The sequence below is a fragment of the Chrysoperla carnea genome, chromosome 5, assembly GCF_905475395.1.
Source record: "Chrysoperla carnea chromosome 5, inChrCarn1.1, whole genome shotgun sequence".
NCBI lineage: Eukaryota > Metazoa > Arthropoda > Insecta > Neuroptera > Chrysopidae > Chrysoperla > Chrysoperla carnea.
Window position 1 is genome coordinate 6,411,281 of NC_058341.1, and position 18,611 is coordinate 6,429,891.

The 18,611-nt window shown below is 29.4% G+C and overlaps 4 protein-coding genes across 4 annotated transcripts; all 4 read left to right on the forward strand.

Moving 5' to 3' along the window:
• Positions 1 to 841: 841 nt before the first annotated feature.
• Positions 842 to 4,994, forward strand: LOC123301760 (suppressor of fused homolog). The gene is made up of 4 exons (XM_044884647.1): positions 842 to 1,058; positions 1,952 to 2,044; positions 2,529 to 3,383; positions 3,967 to 4,994. Exons 1-4 carry the CDS (start codon positions 916 to 918, stop codon positions 4,244 to 4,246), a joined length of 1,371 nt encoding a protein of 456 aa, XP_044740582.1. The 5' UTR covers positions 842 to 915; the 3' UTR covers positions 4,247 to 4,994.
• Positions 4,995 to 6,223: 1,229 nt separating this feature from the next.
• LOC123300377 (zinc finger protein OZF-like) lies at positions 6,224 to 8,392 on the forward strand (the record flags this gene model as incomplete). Its single annotated transcript, XM_044882946.1, has 2 exons — positions 6,224 to 6,897; positions 7,036 to 8,392. Coding segments are annotated over 2 exons (1,593 nt in total), but the record flags the coding sequence as incomplete, so codon positions are not given.
• A 4,106-nt stretch (positions 8,393 to 12,498) lies between these two features.
• Positions 12,499 to 13,738, forward strand: LOC123300378 (zinc finger protein 271-like). The gene has a single exon (XM_044882947.1). It carries the CDS (start codon positions 12,719 to 12,721, stop codon positions 13,736 to 13,738), a length of 1,020 nt encoding a protein of 339 aa, XP_044738882.1. The 5' UTR covers positions 12,499 to 12,718.
• Positions 13,739 to 14,280: 542 nt separating this feature from the next.
• Positions 14,281 to 15,817, forward strand: LOC123300379. The gene is made up of 4 exons (XM_044882948.1): positions 14,281 to 14,306; positions 14,615 to 14,829; positions 14,983 to 15,430; positions 15,808 to 15,817. The coding sequence occupies exons 1-4, from the start codon at positions 14,281 to 14,283 to the stop codon at positions 15,815 to 15,817; spliced, it is 699 nt and encodes a 232-aa protein (XP_044738883.1).
• The last annotated feature ends 2,794 nt before the right edge of the window (positions 15,818 to 18,611 follow it).

An 18,611-nucleotide genomic window follows, 5' to 3' on the forward strand; every position in this document is an offset into this window, starting at 1 on the left:
CGTAAAATTTTTCTCGATTTTTTGAAATTTTCTTAAGGGGTACCCCTTTAAAAAAATCGAAAAAATCGCAATCAACTTTTTGCTTTGGAATTTGATAAAACTCTGTTTATGGAATAATTTTGACCTAAAAAAAAACAAAAATCGGATTCATTTAACAATTAGACCTTTATTTTTCATGGTATCGCTTGAAATCGATTCGAGAAATCGACGGTTGAAAGGGATTTTGCGATATCTCAAAAAGTATGCCCCCAATCATTAAATGAAAACGATTTTTGCTATTTTTGGGTCAAAATTACCTCATGTAACGAGTTTTATCGAAATTGGAAACGTAACATTTTTCTCGAATCGAAAAAATCGCAATCAACTTTTGTTTTGAAATTTAATAAAACTGTGTTTATAGAATAATTTTAACCCAAAAAAATACAAAAATTAGATTAACGATTTTTGGGACAAAATTACCTCATGTTTGTTAGTTTCTCAGATTTTTGAATACTTCACACAGATTTCTATAAAAATTCCCCATTTATAGCCACTATTCATTTTCGGGAAAAAAATCAAACAAATGAAGAACTTAAGTAATGCATTTGTTTAGTGTATTCGTACCTGAAACAAATGACATATGTATTTCCCCAATATAGATATCCCTGTCAAACCAATATAAAATATATGAAATAGAGCAAAAACATCAATCCCCACTCTTAAGATTTGATCCATATCTATTAATGTGGTGCTGCCTCTTTGTAGCAAATTTGTGTACCAAAAAAAAAAAAGTTTAGTTTTTAGTATTTTTGTGACGAAGTTTTAATTTTCAACACAAAATAATGTTTATATAAAAAAAACGTTTTAAAAATATTTAAATTATGTTTAAAAAATTATTTATTTAATTAACTGTTAATTAATTTTTGTAAAAAAACCATGGATGAGCATATTAGACAAGCACCTGCATTAAATATTTTACCACCGACTCCTGCAGGATTGGAATCTTTATATTCATTATGCCGACAAATTTATCCAAATCAAGCGAATCCTTTACAAGTAACAGCATTACTTAAATATTGGTATGATTTTTTTTATAATTATTTTTTACAACTAATATAGACCAGAAAAATTAAAAAAAAAATGACATAAAGTGTCTTAAAGCCTGTCGTAAGTGTCTTGAACACGTTCGAAAATTTTCTTGTAACTTTCGTCAATTTTTGGCAATACACCGACGATATAATACATTTTTAAGTTTAAGTTTATTGACTTGGGAATAGATACTCAAATCTATTTTTAACTGAGTATCTTAGTCACCCCTTGCTTTTTAAAAACACTTCCGATTTTTTTTCACAACATCTGTTCAACTTACCGAATCTATAAATACTAGCTCGACTCGTGCGGAATTCCGCTCCCGTAGTTATCGTAATAACAACAAACAACAAATTTCGAAGTAAATTACAAAATTCTTAAATTAATATTAGGAGAACATGTATTAAAAATAGTTAATTATATGTTTACAGTGTTAAGAAAACATCTGTAAAACCTAACATGTTTGCCTAATAATATTTTGAGTATTATATATACCTATTATTTAAATTTATGGATAAATTTCGTTTAAATTATTTGTCTGGCGTGTTTTTTCCTAAGCGGTACATTTTTAGACCATGAGTATATTTTTCGTGAAACCTACCCTGGTGGAAACCTCTGAAAACTCTGAAAAAGTCTTAGAAACTTTAAAAAAGTATTAAGAACTCTGAATAACTCTGATTTACGAAAACGTTGAGAAATTCAAAGTTCCTAAGACTTTTTTAGAATTTCTTATTCTTTCTTCAAATATTTTTTCCACCAGGGTAGCCATAATAAGCTTGAAAATGAGGGGTGAATTATGAAATTTGATAAAGGGGCAAGGAAGATGAGGGAAGAACAGAACAAAACTTGCTAGAGTAATATAATATATACAATTTTTTTTTAGGTTGGGTGGTCCTGATCCTTTAGACTACATCAGTATGTATGCAAATCCTGGTATTCCACAAGAAAACATTCCTCCACATTGGCATTATATTAGGTAATAGAAATTAAATTTTGTTCTTGAAAGAAAAGAACTTAATTCTGGCGAAGATTATTCGAATATTGCTCACGTATCGGACATTTATCTTTTTTTTTTTGAAAAATGGAAAAACATCTTTTTGATACATAATTCAGAAGTAGCGTATCGAGAAAAAATGTAGAATTTTGTTGGATAATACTAGAACACATCTCTAATCGAGAAAATAAAACCGAAAAAAACATTATGATCCAGGAATCGATTCCTTGCCAGTAGATTTGTATGGGTGTCGATGGAAAATGTTTAAATATGGGGATAAGTCGAAGAAGCACAAGTTCGCATGAATATAATTTTGTTAAATACATTCCGACAAATATTTTCCAATGGCTCCCATAAACAACAATTAGCGAGAAGTCGATTCCTGGGCGAAATGTCTTATTTACTCAACTACTCATTCAATTCCAAATTTGAAACAAAACTTTTTTAATAAAATTTATTTTTTCAGTTTTGGTCTATCGGATTTACATGGAGATGGTCGGGTCCATGAAATCAATACAAATCCCGAAGGTCTATCTGGATTTGGTTTTGAATTAACATTTCGTTTAAAACGTGAACCTGGAGAAACAGCACCACCTACTTGGCCCGCCACACTAATGCAATCACTTGCTAAATACGTGTTTCAATCGGGTAACAATTTATGTGCGGGAGATCATGTTTCATGGCATTGTGCTCTCGATAACAGTGAATCACGTATCCAACATATGCTGATGGCCCGTGATCCACAATTGGCAATCACTCGTACACCGTTTGGTACAGTCGATTTCGTACAAATTGTGGGTGTGTGTGCTGACGAATTACAAGCGGCCCAACAATGGAATGGAATTGGTGTACTAGAAATGTTAAGTCGATTACCTAGTGCTGGCGGTAAATGGCTAGTAACGGATATGCGACGTGGTGAAAGTATATTTGAAATTGATCCAAATGCACATGAAGAAGTTGAACGTGGTTTTGAAACGGAAGGTTCAAATTTAAGTGGTGTTAGTGCACGGTGTTCATGGGCTGAAGCGGATATTTCACAGGATAATCGTAATAAAGATCGTAATGCAAATAATCGTGATATACCACATATATCAGAAGAGGAATCGGATCAAATTCGTACAACGTTACAACGTGGACTAAGCACAATACCCGGTTCAATAAGTGATCGGAAAGATCGACAATCAAATGAATCGAAATCGGATGATGGTCGTGAATCTCATAGTGTGTTAGAATCAACAGAATTGTTACGAATTCGTAAATTAGATGGAATTCATTTAACGTTTAATTTAGAAGCTGGTAGTTTATTACCTCTTGCTATTCGGTAAGTAAAAATATACATTTTTTATAAGCAGGGAGCTCGTGATAGTAAAACTACACTTACACGGATTTTGAAATTTCGCATATGAATCAATACTATTTAACGACAAGTACAATCTGGACTAGGTGTGCCAGGGTTTATCCTGACAGAAATATTTTTTTTTTAATTTTGCAGAGATCATTTTATTGCAAATTTTATCTATTTTCAGGAAAATTTGGTGTGGCAGCTCTTATCGTGGCAGAAAGGTCTGTCACACCGATTTTTCTACTTTCGAAATATCTCTTTGTGGTGACAGCTCAAAACTTGATCAAAATATCTGTCACACCAGTAAAAAATAAAAAAATCCTGGCAAAAAAGATTTCTGCCAGGATAAACTCTGACACATCTAGTCCATATTGTACCAATCGTTAAATAGTTATTGATTAATATGCGAAATTTCGAAATCCTTATAAGTGCAGCTTTACTGACACGGGCTCTAGAGCTATTGGATTATTTTTTCGGTTCTATTTCCACGATTAGAAATAATTAATAATGAATCGTTAATCGAAATAAAAAAGTAAAATTATTGTTTTTGTTGTTTTTTCAGAGGTCGTGTAAAACACGGTAGACACTTTACATACAAATCAGTATTAGGTGAAACAGCCATAACTCTGGTAGCAAGCAGTGTGACTGGAACATTAGTAGATTCAGATCATCCGTATGTGTCACAAGGTGCATGGTTACAAGTATTAATACCAGATGATTTAGCACAACATATGGCAACAAGTTTTGAAACATTAGCTAAACCAGAATTACTAACATTACCGAAAACATTCTCATGGCCAGATCATAAGCTATTAGTTACTATTGTTGCTGATAAAATATAAAATATAAAGATAATATTGGTCTGCGGCCCAGCGCCGTTTTAGTGAGTCATATCAGAAAGGCTGAAAATTTCATAGGTGATATAGTCAGCATTGTGTCCTCAATCGTAAGCCTATTCCGCCTTCCCAAAGCGGGGAACTTCGATCTAATAAAGTGTCAAAGATCGAGTGCTTGTCTCAAGTTTAAATTGATTCCAGAAAGGATAGAACCGGCAGATTCTTTTCTGAAATCAAATTCCTAATGAAACAGAACCGTCATATTTAGTGTTGCGTAAAACCAATTCGCTTGGTCGCAGATCTATAACATTTATCCTTCGAAAACAAAAAACAAATAAATTATTTATTTACGGTATTTTCGTATATTTTTATAATACGCATTCGACTATATTTATGATCATTTTTCTTGCATGAGAAATTCACAAGAAAATTTTCGTTTTTCTGATAGCAGTTTTTTCATCCGTTTCGTAGATTAATTGGATTAAAAATAAAACACACAAAATGTGTCAGTTTGGGACGCCCTTAAAATTTGTACCAGAATAAAATAATAGATAATTTCGTATAAATGATAATGATAGCTATAAATTGAAATTCGATTATCTAGAAAATGAAATCTTCGTGAAATTCTTTAGGAAAATGAAAAGATATTTTGTAAAACGATACAATAAATTTGTGGCCTTAATAAGATAATTGTTTGGATATGATATTCTACGCTTGTAATCTCGATTTTTATATAAAAAAATAATGTATTTATTAAAATGACTGATGAATTTGATATAATTATATATATTATATATATATATTTAAAATTATGATTTAATTTTTAAATAAAATGACTTTATTGTCTTTTTTTTTTATTAATTGCCCAATATTTTCTGATCTTTTAGCCCGAAGTTATGTCTTTTAGACCGAAACGAGTTCTGAAATTTGAAATTCCATGTATTTAATTAGAGGCCTAGGTTTAGGCGTATTATTTGATAATAGTTTCATAGCGGTTGGAAGTTTCGAGTTGCAAAGCTGTGCCTTACAAGTTTGAATAGTTAGGGCTTTGAGTCCGTCGACTGGCATCTTGAAAAATGTAATTTTTTGGTGTCGGGAAATTAACCCCAAGAAAATATATAGAGTCGTGAAACTACTAGAAGCATATAAGGACGTGAAACTTCTATGCCAAGCTATAAGTGCCTGTGGCAGAATTAACTGCGTCTATATGGTCGGAATCTAGAAATCGGGCACATATATATATGTTCTTGATTTATCCTCTGAACTTTAATAATTTTATTTATAGAGATAATACCATAGAACTGGAAAGTCGCCGCCATACGGTTGATAGCAGTAAAGAGAGAACAAATTAAGTAAGTACGTATGTCTTCCTCTCAGGTATACGTCTATAATTTCTGGTTCTTTTTACCTCTTTCACTGCGGTCAAGAATTCACTTATTGCGTTCCTTATGTCTGTACAGCGCTATGTAATAATTTCAGTGACCCAACGGAATATTAAAAAGGTTGGCTCTACTGGCAGGCATGCTCGGATGTAACAGTAATATCATGAACTTACCATTCATAGATAAAATCAAAAAGTACAGGGTAGAGGAGAAGCAGGAATATAATTTTAAGTGATATCTGGAGTCTGTAGCGATCAACTATTAAGTTTGTCGGCCTTTGCGGGTATGACTATTAAGTTAGACTACTTTGCGGGGGCGACTATTATCTATTAAGTTTAAAAGCCTTACTCGGTAGAGGAGCTAAAACTCGTATACTACGATTTTACATTAGCTCATATGGGCTGTTTCTCATCTATCCTATCCTCTTTGGATAAAATATAGTTGCTAGCATTCGTGAATCCTGCTCAACACTTTCGATAAATAAAGGAAAAATTTAATAAATATTTAAAAAATGGAAAATAATTCATTTGTTGATACAAATAATGATTTGATTATCAATAAAGACAATATTAAAGTTGAAAAAGAATTACAAACTGAACTAATTATTATTAAAAGTGAAATATTAGAGGATAATGTTACAATCCAAGATGGGCGAATTAAAAATGAAATACAAGAAGAACACAGCAATGATGTGGATAGTGTTGTGAGTGTAAAACATGAACCTGTGAGTGATGAAAATGATAAACAATTGTTCACAACTAATTATGAAAATATTAAACTTGAACAAGAATCACATACAGAAGTGTTTATTAAAAGTGAAATATTAGAGGACAATGAAATACAAGAAGAAGGCAGTAATGTAATTAATAGTGATAGTGATTTAGGAAAACAAACATTTTCATGTGATGTTTGTAATAAAACATTTACTCATAAAAATTATTTAGTTACACATGAACGTATTCATAGCGGAGAAAAGTCATTTTCGTGTGATGTTTGTAATAAAACATTTAAACAGAAAAGTTCTTTAATTAGACATGCGCGTATTCATAGTGAGGAAAAACCATTTTCATGTGATATTTGTAATAAAACCTTCCATCAAAAAACTTCTTTAATTACACATGAACTTATTCATAGCGGAGAAAAACCATTTTCTTGTAATATTTGTAATAAAAAATTTGCTCATAAAACTTCTTTAATTACACATGAACTTATTCATAGTGGAAAAAAACCATTTTCATGTAATATTTGTAATAAAACATTTATTTGGCAAAATCAGTTAGTTATACATGAACGGATCCATACTGGAGAAAAACCATTTTCATGCGATTTTTGTAATAAAACATTTAGTCAAAAAAATTCTTTAGTAAGCCATAGACGGATTCATAGCGGAGAAAAACCTTTTTCATGTAAAATTTGTAATAAAACATTTACTCATAAAACTTCTTTAATTACACATGAACTTATTCATAGTGAAGAAAAGCCATTTTCATGTAATATTTGTAATAAAACATTTAGATATCAACATAATTTAGTTATACATGAACGAATTCACAGTGGAGCAAAACCATTTTCATGTAATATTTGTAATAAAACATTTAGTCAACGAAATACTTTAGTTAGCCATAGACGGGTTCATACTGGAGAAAAACCATTTTCATGTGATGTCTGTAATAAAACATTTAGTCAACAAAGTTCTTTAGATAGTCATAGACGGATTCATAGTGGAGAAAGACCATTTTCTTGTACTATTTGTAATAAAACATTTACTTATAAAACTTCTTTAGTTACTCATGAACTTACTCATAGTGGGAAAAAACCAATTGCTTGTAAAATATGTAATAAAACATTTATGTGGCAAAATCAATTAGTTATACATGAACGCATTCATAATGGAGAAAAACCATTTTCATGTGATATTTGTAATAAAACATTTAGTCAAAAAAATTCTTTAGTTAAACATAGACGAATTCATAGTGGAGAAAAACCATTTTCATGCGATATTTGTAATAAAAAATTTCTTGAACAACGTTCTTTAGTTCATCATGAACGCATTCATAGTGGAGAAAAACCATTTTCATGTACTATTTGTAAGAAAGCATTTACTCATAAAAGTTCTTTAATTACACATGAACGCATTCATAGTGGAGCAAAACCATTTTCTTGTAATATTTGTAACAAAACATTTAGTCAACAAAGTTCTTTAGATAATCATAGACGGATTCATAGTGGAGAAAAACCATTTTCATGTAATATTTGTAATAAAACATTTAGAAATAAGAATTCATTAGTTCTACATAATAAGAATCATCATAGTGGAATTTGTAATAAATGATTTATTGTTAGAAGTAATAGACCTTTTTCACATTTTTTTTTCTTTTTGATGTGAAACATCGATAGCCGCACGTAAAACCGATTTCTATATGTTGGTATATATATATATATATATATACGGTCTATATGCAGTAGTGTGTAGACAGTAGTAGTAGCTATATGATGTATATATATATACAGTCTATATGCAGTAGTGTGTACAATAGATGCTGTATTTATTAGATATCTTGATAATGTTATGTCCAATACTTTTGTAATATACTTCAGTTACCATCGACCAATTGTCACAGTAATACCGTCCTCAGAGGCAACATCGAATATAACTATTACCGAGAAGTCACTGATTAAACGAATTAAGTAGTCACGATTTGAAATAAATTCGTAAATTTTTGTATTTAATGAAAATAAATGTTTATTCAATAAATTTGGAAAAAAAACCGTAATATTTTATTTTATCATTATGACATATTTAGTTCCTATCACAATCTGTTATTTTTTGCATATTACTTTTACAAAATAATGTCGATGTTTCACACCTGACAGGAGTCCCGTGACGGCTCACATTTTTTTTTAAATGTAACAATATTATAAATAAATCGAATTTACGTAAAATAAAAATTTTCTTATTTTTAAATTCCTAAACAAATTTTCTTATTTCAGAATAATTTTACACTGTTTAAGAAAATCTATATTATATATAGTCAATATTATAGGGAAGAATTGGAAGAGACCTCTAGTCCAATATCTGTCCAGGTCCTTTTGGACAACGAGCTAACGTTCAAAGAGGATACGTTCATAAATGAATTTATATAAAATTAAATAGATTTTTAAATTAATATAAAATACTTAAATACGATGTTTAGATATTTAATAATTACAGAGAAAACAAACAATTGGCTGAGTTAATTATTGAAATACCATGTATAGACGTGTTGTTTATTGATAAATGGTAAGTAATCAGATGGTCTAATTTGGAACTACTGAAAAAGCGGTCTCTTTCTTATTTATCGCCTATTGGCGAGATTTATCCGATTTGAATTTGATTGATATATTTTAATTGGCCTACAAAAATTGTAGGTAAAAGTATTGCGATCTGGTTGTCGAAATTGTAACTAGTGAATTCAGGTCTTCTTCTGATTTTAATAACTACGAATAATTATCGCCAGTTGGCGAGTTGCATCTCCCAATTATCAATACAATCTTCTTCTTTTTTTTACGTAAATGATGATAGTCACTCTTAGGTAGCCACAATCGTGCATATTAAGGATGCGATCTAACAGTAAAATATATATATTGTACTTGATTTACCAATAAACTTCTGGGAAATCCAGATGGCAGCACGACCTAAAATGACCTAATTTGACGCTCAAACTCAGCGTCAAGCGTTATCATGAAAATACACATTTAATTCATTATTTATATCTACACTCTCTTTTGCTCAGTACATGCCACTTTGTTTTGATAGAACTATACAATAATTTTACGGTCCTGGTACAAAAATAATTTTTTATGGATCTGTCCAAAGAGTATTAGATAGAGGAGAGGAAAAATTGAAATTTATAAAGTTTATTCCATTTTTTACAAAAGAAAAATGTAAATACAGTAGTACTTGGAAATATACTTTAGTACGTGGATACAAATACCAGGTGGCATTCAGGTCTGTGTAAGCGAGATCTACTCTATACCATACTCTTTGGAATTTCATCCACTCCATAAAAGATACGTTACTTAACAAAAATTCATTCATTTCTGAGTTTCTGACTCCGAACCTTACATAAATAAGTATAAAGATAATATTAAATATTTAAAAAATGGAAAATAATTCATTTGTTGATACAAATAATCATTTGTTTATCAATAAAGAGAATTTTAATGTTGAAAAAGAATTACAAATTGAACAAAATATTATTAAAAGTGAAATATTAGAGGATAATGTTACAATCCAAGATGGACGAATTAAAAATGAAATACAAGAAGAACACAGCAATGATAGTGATAGTGTTGTGAGTGTAAAACATGAACCTGTGAGTGATGAAAATGATAAACAATTGTTCACAACTAATTATGAAAATATTAAACTTGAACAAGAATTACATACAGAACTAATTATTAAAGATGAAACTGTTTTAGAAGAAAAATCATTTGTATGTGATGTTTGTAATAAAAGATTTACTTATCAATATAATTTAGTTGAACATAAACGTATTCACACCGGAGAAAAACCATTTTCATGTGATGTTTGTAATAAAACATTTACTCAGAAAGGTTGTTTAGTTAGACATAAACGAATTCACACCGGAGAGAAACCATTTTCATGTGAAGTTTGTAATAAAACATTTAAATGGCAAAGTAATTTAGTTAAACACAAAGGCATTCACAGTGGAGAAAAGCCATTTTCATGTGATATTTGTAATAAAACATTTTGTTATAAAAATTCTTTACGTAAACATGAACGGATCCATAGTGGGGCAAAACTATTTTCTTGTGAAATTTGTAATAAAACATTTAAATGGCAAAGTAATTTAGTTAAACACAAAGGCATTCACAGTGGAGAAAAGCCATTTTCATGTAATATTTGTAATAAACAATTCAAGCGACGTAGTTGTTTAGCTAGCCATGAACGGTTTCATAGTGAAGAAAAACCATTTTCATGTAAAATTTGTAATAAAACATTTAGACACCAAAATTCATTAGTTTTTCATCAAGGAAATCATCAAAGTGACATCATTAATCAATTAGTTATTGACAGAAGTAATTTAAAAACTTATTCGCGGCCAATAAAAAGCACAAACAAAATTGTAACAAAATAAAATCACCGTTGTATGATGTTCGTGAACAAAGCTTATTTTGTTTCAAATATTACAATAAATTATTGATTTTATTCTTACTTAATTTATTTTATTTTATTTAAAAAACCTCACTTTATTTTATTAGGAGACAAACAGTGATGGATTTAGGCCTAGGCCCGTGAGGGTCGGGCCTAGGGCAGCAAAATTTATGAAATACCAAAATTTTAGAGTCAAAAAAAGTAAAGACAATCACTTATAAAAAATTGGTTCAGAATAGTTTAGTTTATAAAAAATTTTCGATAGAAAATATTATAATCCAATTCATTAATCTACTTCTCAATCTGTGTGGGAAAGATGTTAATTTTTTAATCGATCAATGATATTCTTTATCGAGTAATGTTCTTTACTTTCTGTATGCATTCATTTACATTGTCAACTGAAAGATTCTTTGGTAAATATGGAAGATGTACGCTCTGCACAAAAAATATGCAATGTATTCCATTCACGGAATCTTCGAGATGTTCATCCGAATGTGGACACTGCTCTTCGTAATTTTTTGAGTATTCCGGCTACAAATTGTTCAGGAGAAAGATCTTTTTCTACTCTTAGAAGGCTAAAAACCTATTTACGCGCAAGCATGGGCCAAGATAGACTTAATGCACTTGCATTACTGTCTATTGAAGCCTAACAACTAGTCCAAGAAATTAATTACGACGACATAATTGACGTTTTTGCACGGACCAAAGCCAGGAAAAAGAAATTTTCAAATTGATTAATATTAAAAGAAATATGAATTATTTATCTGTCTAAAGTTTATTTATATATTTATCTGTCTTGTTTATCAGTAATATTTAAAAAATTATATTTCAATAAATTAAGTTACTTTAAAATAAAAAACTGGATCAAAATTAATGAAATTCATTCTATCAAAAAGGGTGGCGCATCGAACGGGGCCTAGGGCGGCAGCAAGCCTAAATCCGTTACTGGAGACAAATAAGTACAAAAAAATTATAAATTGATTTGAATAGAAATAATTCAAATAACAGCTAATTCCCACCATTTAAAACAAAAAAAAAAAGTCTCTGTAACCGTACTCCATGCAGGGGGCTTTTTGGACAATAATTTCATATTCAGTAGCTCTCAAGAATACTTGAAGAGGTATTTATTTATCTATATCGATTTGATGAGGCTTTTCTTTTAAATTAGTTGTTTGTAAACAGTATGACGTTAAACTGAGCACATCCTCCTCACTTTCGACTTGATTTTTTCTACATTTAATCACATGACCAGCTTTCAAAAGTCTTTCACCTTCAGTTACGATTACTCGATTTTGCTTGTCCCCAACAATAAATTTCATTAATATTAATCATTCTCTTCTTGAAAAATTGCAAAAAGTTTATGTATTGCTATGTTATTTTTTAAATTTGTCACTTTATGTCAGCCATGTTTTTTTAGCCCCGCCCATATGTCAGATCCCAATTATATGAATTAGTAAGTATATATATTAGACAAGGACACAGGGGAACATACTTTGAAAAATATATGATCTAAGGTAATATACTGGCAGTCTTATCTATCGCATCTCATATAGCATCTATTTACAGGATAGCGTTCTGCAATCTTCTATGGTTTTTCTATAACATTCGGTATTTTTTGCTTGAATTTGGGAACAACTATATTAAGATAGAATGGCAAATAATTCACTTGTTGATAAAAATGATCATTTGTTTATTAATAAAGAAAATATTAAAGTTGAAAAAGAATTACAAACTGAACGAAATATTATTAAAAGTGAAATATTAGATGACAATATTACAATCCAAGATGGGCGAATTAAATATGAAATACAAGAAGAAGATAGAAATGATGTGGAAAGTGTTGTGAGTGTTAAAGATGAACCGGTTATTGAAAATGATGAACAATTGTTCACAATTAATTATGAAAATATTAAACTTGTACAAGAATTACATACAGAAATGATTATTAAAAGTGAAATATCGGATGAAAATGTTGTAATGGAAGTTGAACGAATTAAAAATGAAATACAAGAAGAAGGCAGCGATGTAATTAATAGTTATAGTGTTGTAAGTGTAAAACATGAACCTGTTAGTGAAAATGATAAACAATTGTTTACAATTAATAATGAAAACATTAAACTTGAACAATTACATACAGAACTAATTATTAAAAATGAAACTGATTTAGTAAACAAACCATTTGCATGTGATATTTGCAATAAAGGATTTACTCGCCGGCTTCATTTAGTTCACCATAAGCGGATTCATACTGGAGAAAAACCATTTTCATGTGAAATTTGTAATAAAACATTTAATCGAAAAGATATTTTAGTCCAACACAAAGTCATTCACAGTGGAGAAAAGCCATTTTCATGTGATATTTGTAATAAAACATTTTATTATAAAAATTCTTTACTTAAACATGAACGGATCCATAGTGGGGCAAAACTATTTTCTTGTGAAATTTGTAATAAAACATTTAAATGGCAAAGTAATTTAGTTCAACACAAATTTATACATAGTGGAGAAAAATCATTTTCATGTAATATTTGTAAAGAAACATTTAAAGATAAAAATTCATTAACTCTACATAAAAGGAATCCTCATAATGGAAAAAAAAGATCTATTCGGTTAGATGCCTTTTCATGTGATATTTGTAATAAAAAATTTTCTCGGCAAAGTCATTTAGTTGTACATCAACGGATCCATAATGGGGAAAAACCATTTTCATGTAATATTTGTAATAAACAATTCAAGCGACGTAGTTGTTTAGCTAGCCATGAACGGATTCATAGTGAAGAAAAACCATTTTCATGTAAAATTTGTAATAAAACATTTAGACACCAAAATTCATTAGTTTTACATCTACATCATGGAAATCATCAAAGTGACATCATTAATCAATTAGTTATTGACAGAAGTAATTTAAAAACTTATTCGCGGCCAATAAAAAGCACAAAAAAAATTGTTACAAAATAAAATCACCGTTGTATGATGTTCGTGAACAAAGCTTATTTTGTTTCAAATATTACAATAAATTATTGATTTTATTCTTACTTGTTATTTTATTTAAAAAAACCTCACTTTATTTTATTAGAAGACAAACAGTGATGGATTTAGGCCTAGGCCCATGAGGCCCGGGCCTAGGGTGGCAGAATTTGAAGGGCGGCAAAATTTATGTCATATTCAGTAGCTCTCAAGAATACTTGAAGGGATATTTATTTATCTATATCGATTTGATGAGGCTTTTCTTTTAAATTAGTTGTTTGTAAACAGTATGACGTTAAACTGAGCACATCCTCCTCACTTTCGACTTGATTTTTTCTACATTTAATCACATGACCAGCTTTCAAAAGTCTTTCACCTTCAGTTACGATTACTCGATTTTGCTTGTCCCCAACAATAAATTTCATTAATATTAATCATTCTCTTCTTGAAAAATTGCAAAAAGTTTATGTATTGCTATGTTATTTTTTAAATTTGTCACTTTATGTCAGCCATGTTTTTTTAGCCCCGCCCATATGTCAGATCCCAATTATATGAATTAGTAAGTATATATATTAGACAAGGACACAGGGGAACATACTTTGAAAAATATATGATCTAAGGTAATATACTGGCAGTCTTATCTATCGCATCTCATATAGCATCTATTTACAGGATAGCGTTCTGCAATCTTTATACCTCTATGTTTTTTCTATAGCATTCGTTATTTTTTGCTTGAATTTGGGAACAACTATATTAAGATAGAATGGCAAATAATTCAATTGTTTATAAAAATAATCATTTGTTTATCAATAAAGAGAATTTTAATGTTGAAAAAGAATTACAAACTGAACAAAATATTATTGAAAGTGAAATATTAGATGACAATGTTACAATCCAAGATGGACGAATTAAAAATAAAATACAAGAAGAAGATAGTGTTGTGAGTGTGAAACGTGAACCTGTTTATGAAAATGATAAACAATTGTGCACAATTAATAATGAAAATATTAAACCTGAACAAGAATTACATACAGAACTAATTATTAAAAGTGAAATATGGGATGAAAATCTTGTAATGGAAGGTGAACGGATTAAAATTCAAATACAAGAAGGCAGCAATGTAAGTAAAATATGGGATGAAAATCTTGTAATGGAAGGTGAACGAATTAAAATTGAAATACAAGAAGAAGGCAGCAATGTAAGTGAAATATGGGATGAAAATCTTGTAATGGAAGGTGAACGAATTAAAATTGAAATACAAGAAGAAGGCAGCAATGTAATTCATAGTTATAGTGTTGTGAGTGTAAAACGTGAACCTGGTAGTGATGAAAATGATAAACAATTTTACACAATTAGTTATGAAGACATTAAACTTGAACAAGAATTACATACAGAACTAATTATTAAAAGTGAAATATTAGATGAAACTATTTTAATGGAAGGTGGACACATTACAAATGAAGAGGCAGGCAGCAATGATAGTGATAGTGTTGTGAGTGTAAAACATGAACCTGTGAGTGATGAAAATGATAAACAATTGTACATAATAATTAATGATGAAGACATTAAACTTGAACAAGAATTACATACAGAAGTGATCATTAAAAATGAAACATTAGATGAAACTGATTTAGGAAACAAACCATTTGCATGTGAAATTTGTAATAAAGGATTTACTTGCCGGCTTCATTTAGTTCACCATAAGCGGATTCATAGTGAAGAAAAACCTTTGAAAATATATAATCTAAGAGAAAAACTGTTTTCATGTGAAATTTGTAATAAGACATTTTATAAGAAAAGTAATTTAATTAAACATAAACGTATTCACACCGGAGAAAAACCATTTTCTTGTGATATTTGTAATAAATCATTTACTTATCAAAGTAATTTAGTTAAACATAAACGTTTGCATAATGGAGAAAAACCATTTTCATGTACTATTTGTAATAAAAAATTTACTCATAAACACTCTTTATTTAAACATGAATTGATTCATAATGAAACAAAATCATTTTCATGCGATATTTGTAATGAAACATTTACTTATAAAATTTTTTTAGTTACACATAAACGAATTTGTCATAATGGGGAAAAACCATTTTCATGTGATGTTTGTAATAAAAAAAGATTTAATGATCCAAGTTCTTTAGCTAGACACAAAGATATTTTTCATAATGGTGAAAAAAAATCAAAAAAATCTATTTCATGTGATGTTTGTACTAAAACATTTAATGACCCACGTTCTTTAGCTAGACATAAACTTATTTTTCATAACGGAGAAAACTCATTTTCATGTTTTCTTTGTACTAAAACATTTAATGACCCACGTTCTTTAGCTAGGCATAAACATATTTTCCATAACGGAGAAAACTCATTTTCATGTGATGTTTGTCCTAAAACATTTAATGACCCACGTTCTTTAGCTAGGCATAAACATATTTTCCATAACGGAGAAAACTCATTTTCATGTGATGCTTGTCCTAAAACATTTAATGACCCACGTTCTTTAGCTAGGCATAAACATATTTTTCATAACGAAATTTTTCATATCGAAGAAAAACCAATCAAATTTTCATGTGATGTTTGTACTAAAACATTTAATGACCCACGTTCTTTAGCTAGGCATAAACATATTTTTCATTACGGAGAAAAACCATTACCATGTGATGTTTGTAATAAATTATTTAAACATGAAATGTCTTTAATTCGACATCATACGAAATATCATAGTGGGGAACCATTTGTAATAATAAATGATTTAAGCACAGAAGGAATTTAAAAACGGTCGATAAAAAGTACAAACAATAATAAAATCGCTCCAAATATTAAATCTAAAAAAATTGCTCCTGAAATGTTCCTCCAGAATATACAATTGTTCCACTCAAATAATTAATAGTTAATTAGTTATTCATATCTGTCTGTCTGTGGCACCGTAGCGCCTAAACGAATGAACCGATTTTGATTTTTTTTGTTTCGTTTAAAAGATAATTTAATGAATAGTTTTCTTAGTTATGTTTCAAGTATAGGTTAAGGGTTCCGTAACCGAAAAATTTGTCGGGGTTTGGTGGAAAAAAATATGAATAAAGAAAAGCGATTTTCCAGAAAAGAATGGTTAAAGTTGCATTTGAATTTCAAGCACTACGATTATACCCTTTGCCCTATCGATTTAAAATTGGAATATGTTATATGTACTCATATTCCATCTGCCCTGGTTACTTTCATTTTTCGAAAATCCTGTTAATTTTCACAATTTTCACTGTTCACTTTTAGGTATTTTTTTGTATTTCACTATATGTGAATTTGAACAATGAAAATTGTGAAAATTAAGCGGATTTTCGAAAAATGAAAGTAACCAGGGCAGATAGAATATGAGTACATATAACATATCCAAATTTCAAATCGATAAGGTAAAAGGTATAATCGTAGTGCTTGAAATTCAAATGCAACTTTAACCATTCTTTTCTGGGAAATCGCTTTTCTTTATAAATTTTTTTTTCCACCAATGAATATTTAAGAGGAGTCTTAAAAAAATTATAAAGTTTCACGCCAATCAAATAATGATTTCACGCCCTTGAAAAATGAATGAAAAACCGTCTTAACTAGTTAATGGTTATAAAAATGCATTTGTATAAAAATTGAAAAAATGATAAGGACCTCCTCACAAGGATACAACTTTTGTTTGCAAACTGTGTTTTCTTTTATCATTTATAAATTTGCAGATCAAAAAATATGATTCATGCAGATAACCACAAGTTGCATTCATGTGTGGAAGCCTTAAATCAACTCGTGGTGGTGACAGGAAGTAAACGTTTTCATTAGCTTATAAAAAGAAATTAAAATACCGCAGTTGTTAGTTTATAATTTTTTTAAATGTAACAATATATTATAAATAAATCGAATTTACGTAAAATAAAAATTTTCTTATTTTTGAATTCCAAAAAGAATCTTCTTATATAAAATAATTTTACACTTTTTCATATTTTATTTGTGATTTTATCACTAATAATTATGGAGGGTAGAGGTAAAAAGGACTACCATAGTAGCAACAAATGTCCGTCGAAAAATATCAAATAAGAGTGGCACTGCTGTAGCAAAAAATGTAAGTTTTAAAAGAAGTGCTCAAAGTAATAAGAATTAGATAGAGAACTACACAAATAATTAGAGAAGGATAAGGAAGTTCTCATCAAACACTTTATTGCTATACAAGCACAATTCTGGTTTATTCTAGAACTGTTATTTGATGTTTTAAGCTAGATATTTTAATTTATTTGATCTTTATTTAAGACGGTCATCTTCAACTCTACCCTCCATAAGTAATAATAAAACGATTTATATTAAATCAACTTTTCCAATTTTATTTGCTAATGTTTCAATCACTTTTTCGTTTATTTCATTTTCTTGTCGATTTAAATCACGTTGATCACTCCCTGACAAGGATGAATTATCATTCTCCATTCTTGTCTCATTTAATAATTCAATTATTTTATGATAATTTCCCTACAAAAACAAAATTTTCTTCACATTTGGATTTAATTTTAATTTAATATAATTGTATGCATAAAATGGTTCCTATACCAAAAATAATTGCTTTATTGCTACGCAAATTGGATCTCGACCATTCTAGGCCCGATCTTGGCCGTTTGATTCTTGGCCTTTTTTTAAATCCGTTCTAAATTTCACGTTGTTATGAAGAAAATGCTATTTAATGGCAAACTTTCCAAAAATTGACACTAAATTATTCAAATAACTAGCTTTTTTCCACGATTTTAATAAACGATTCATTTAGTGAATCATTGATTCTTTTAGAAAACCTAACTTTATCTTCGGTGCGCGGGGATCTTTTATTCTGATTCAGCCTCTTTTG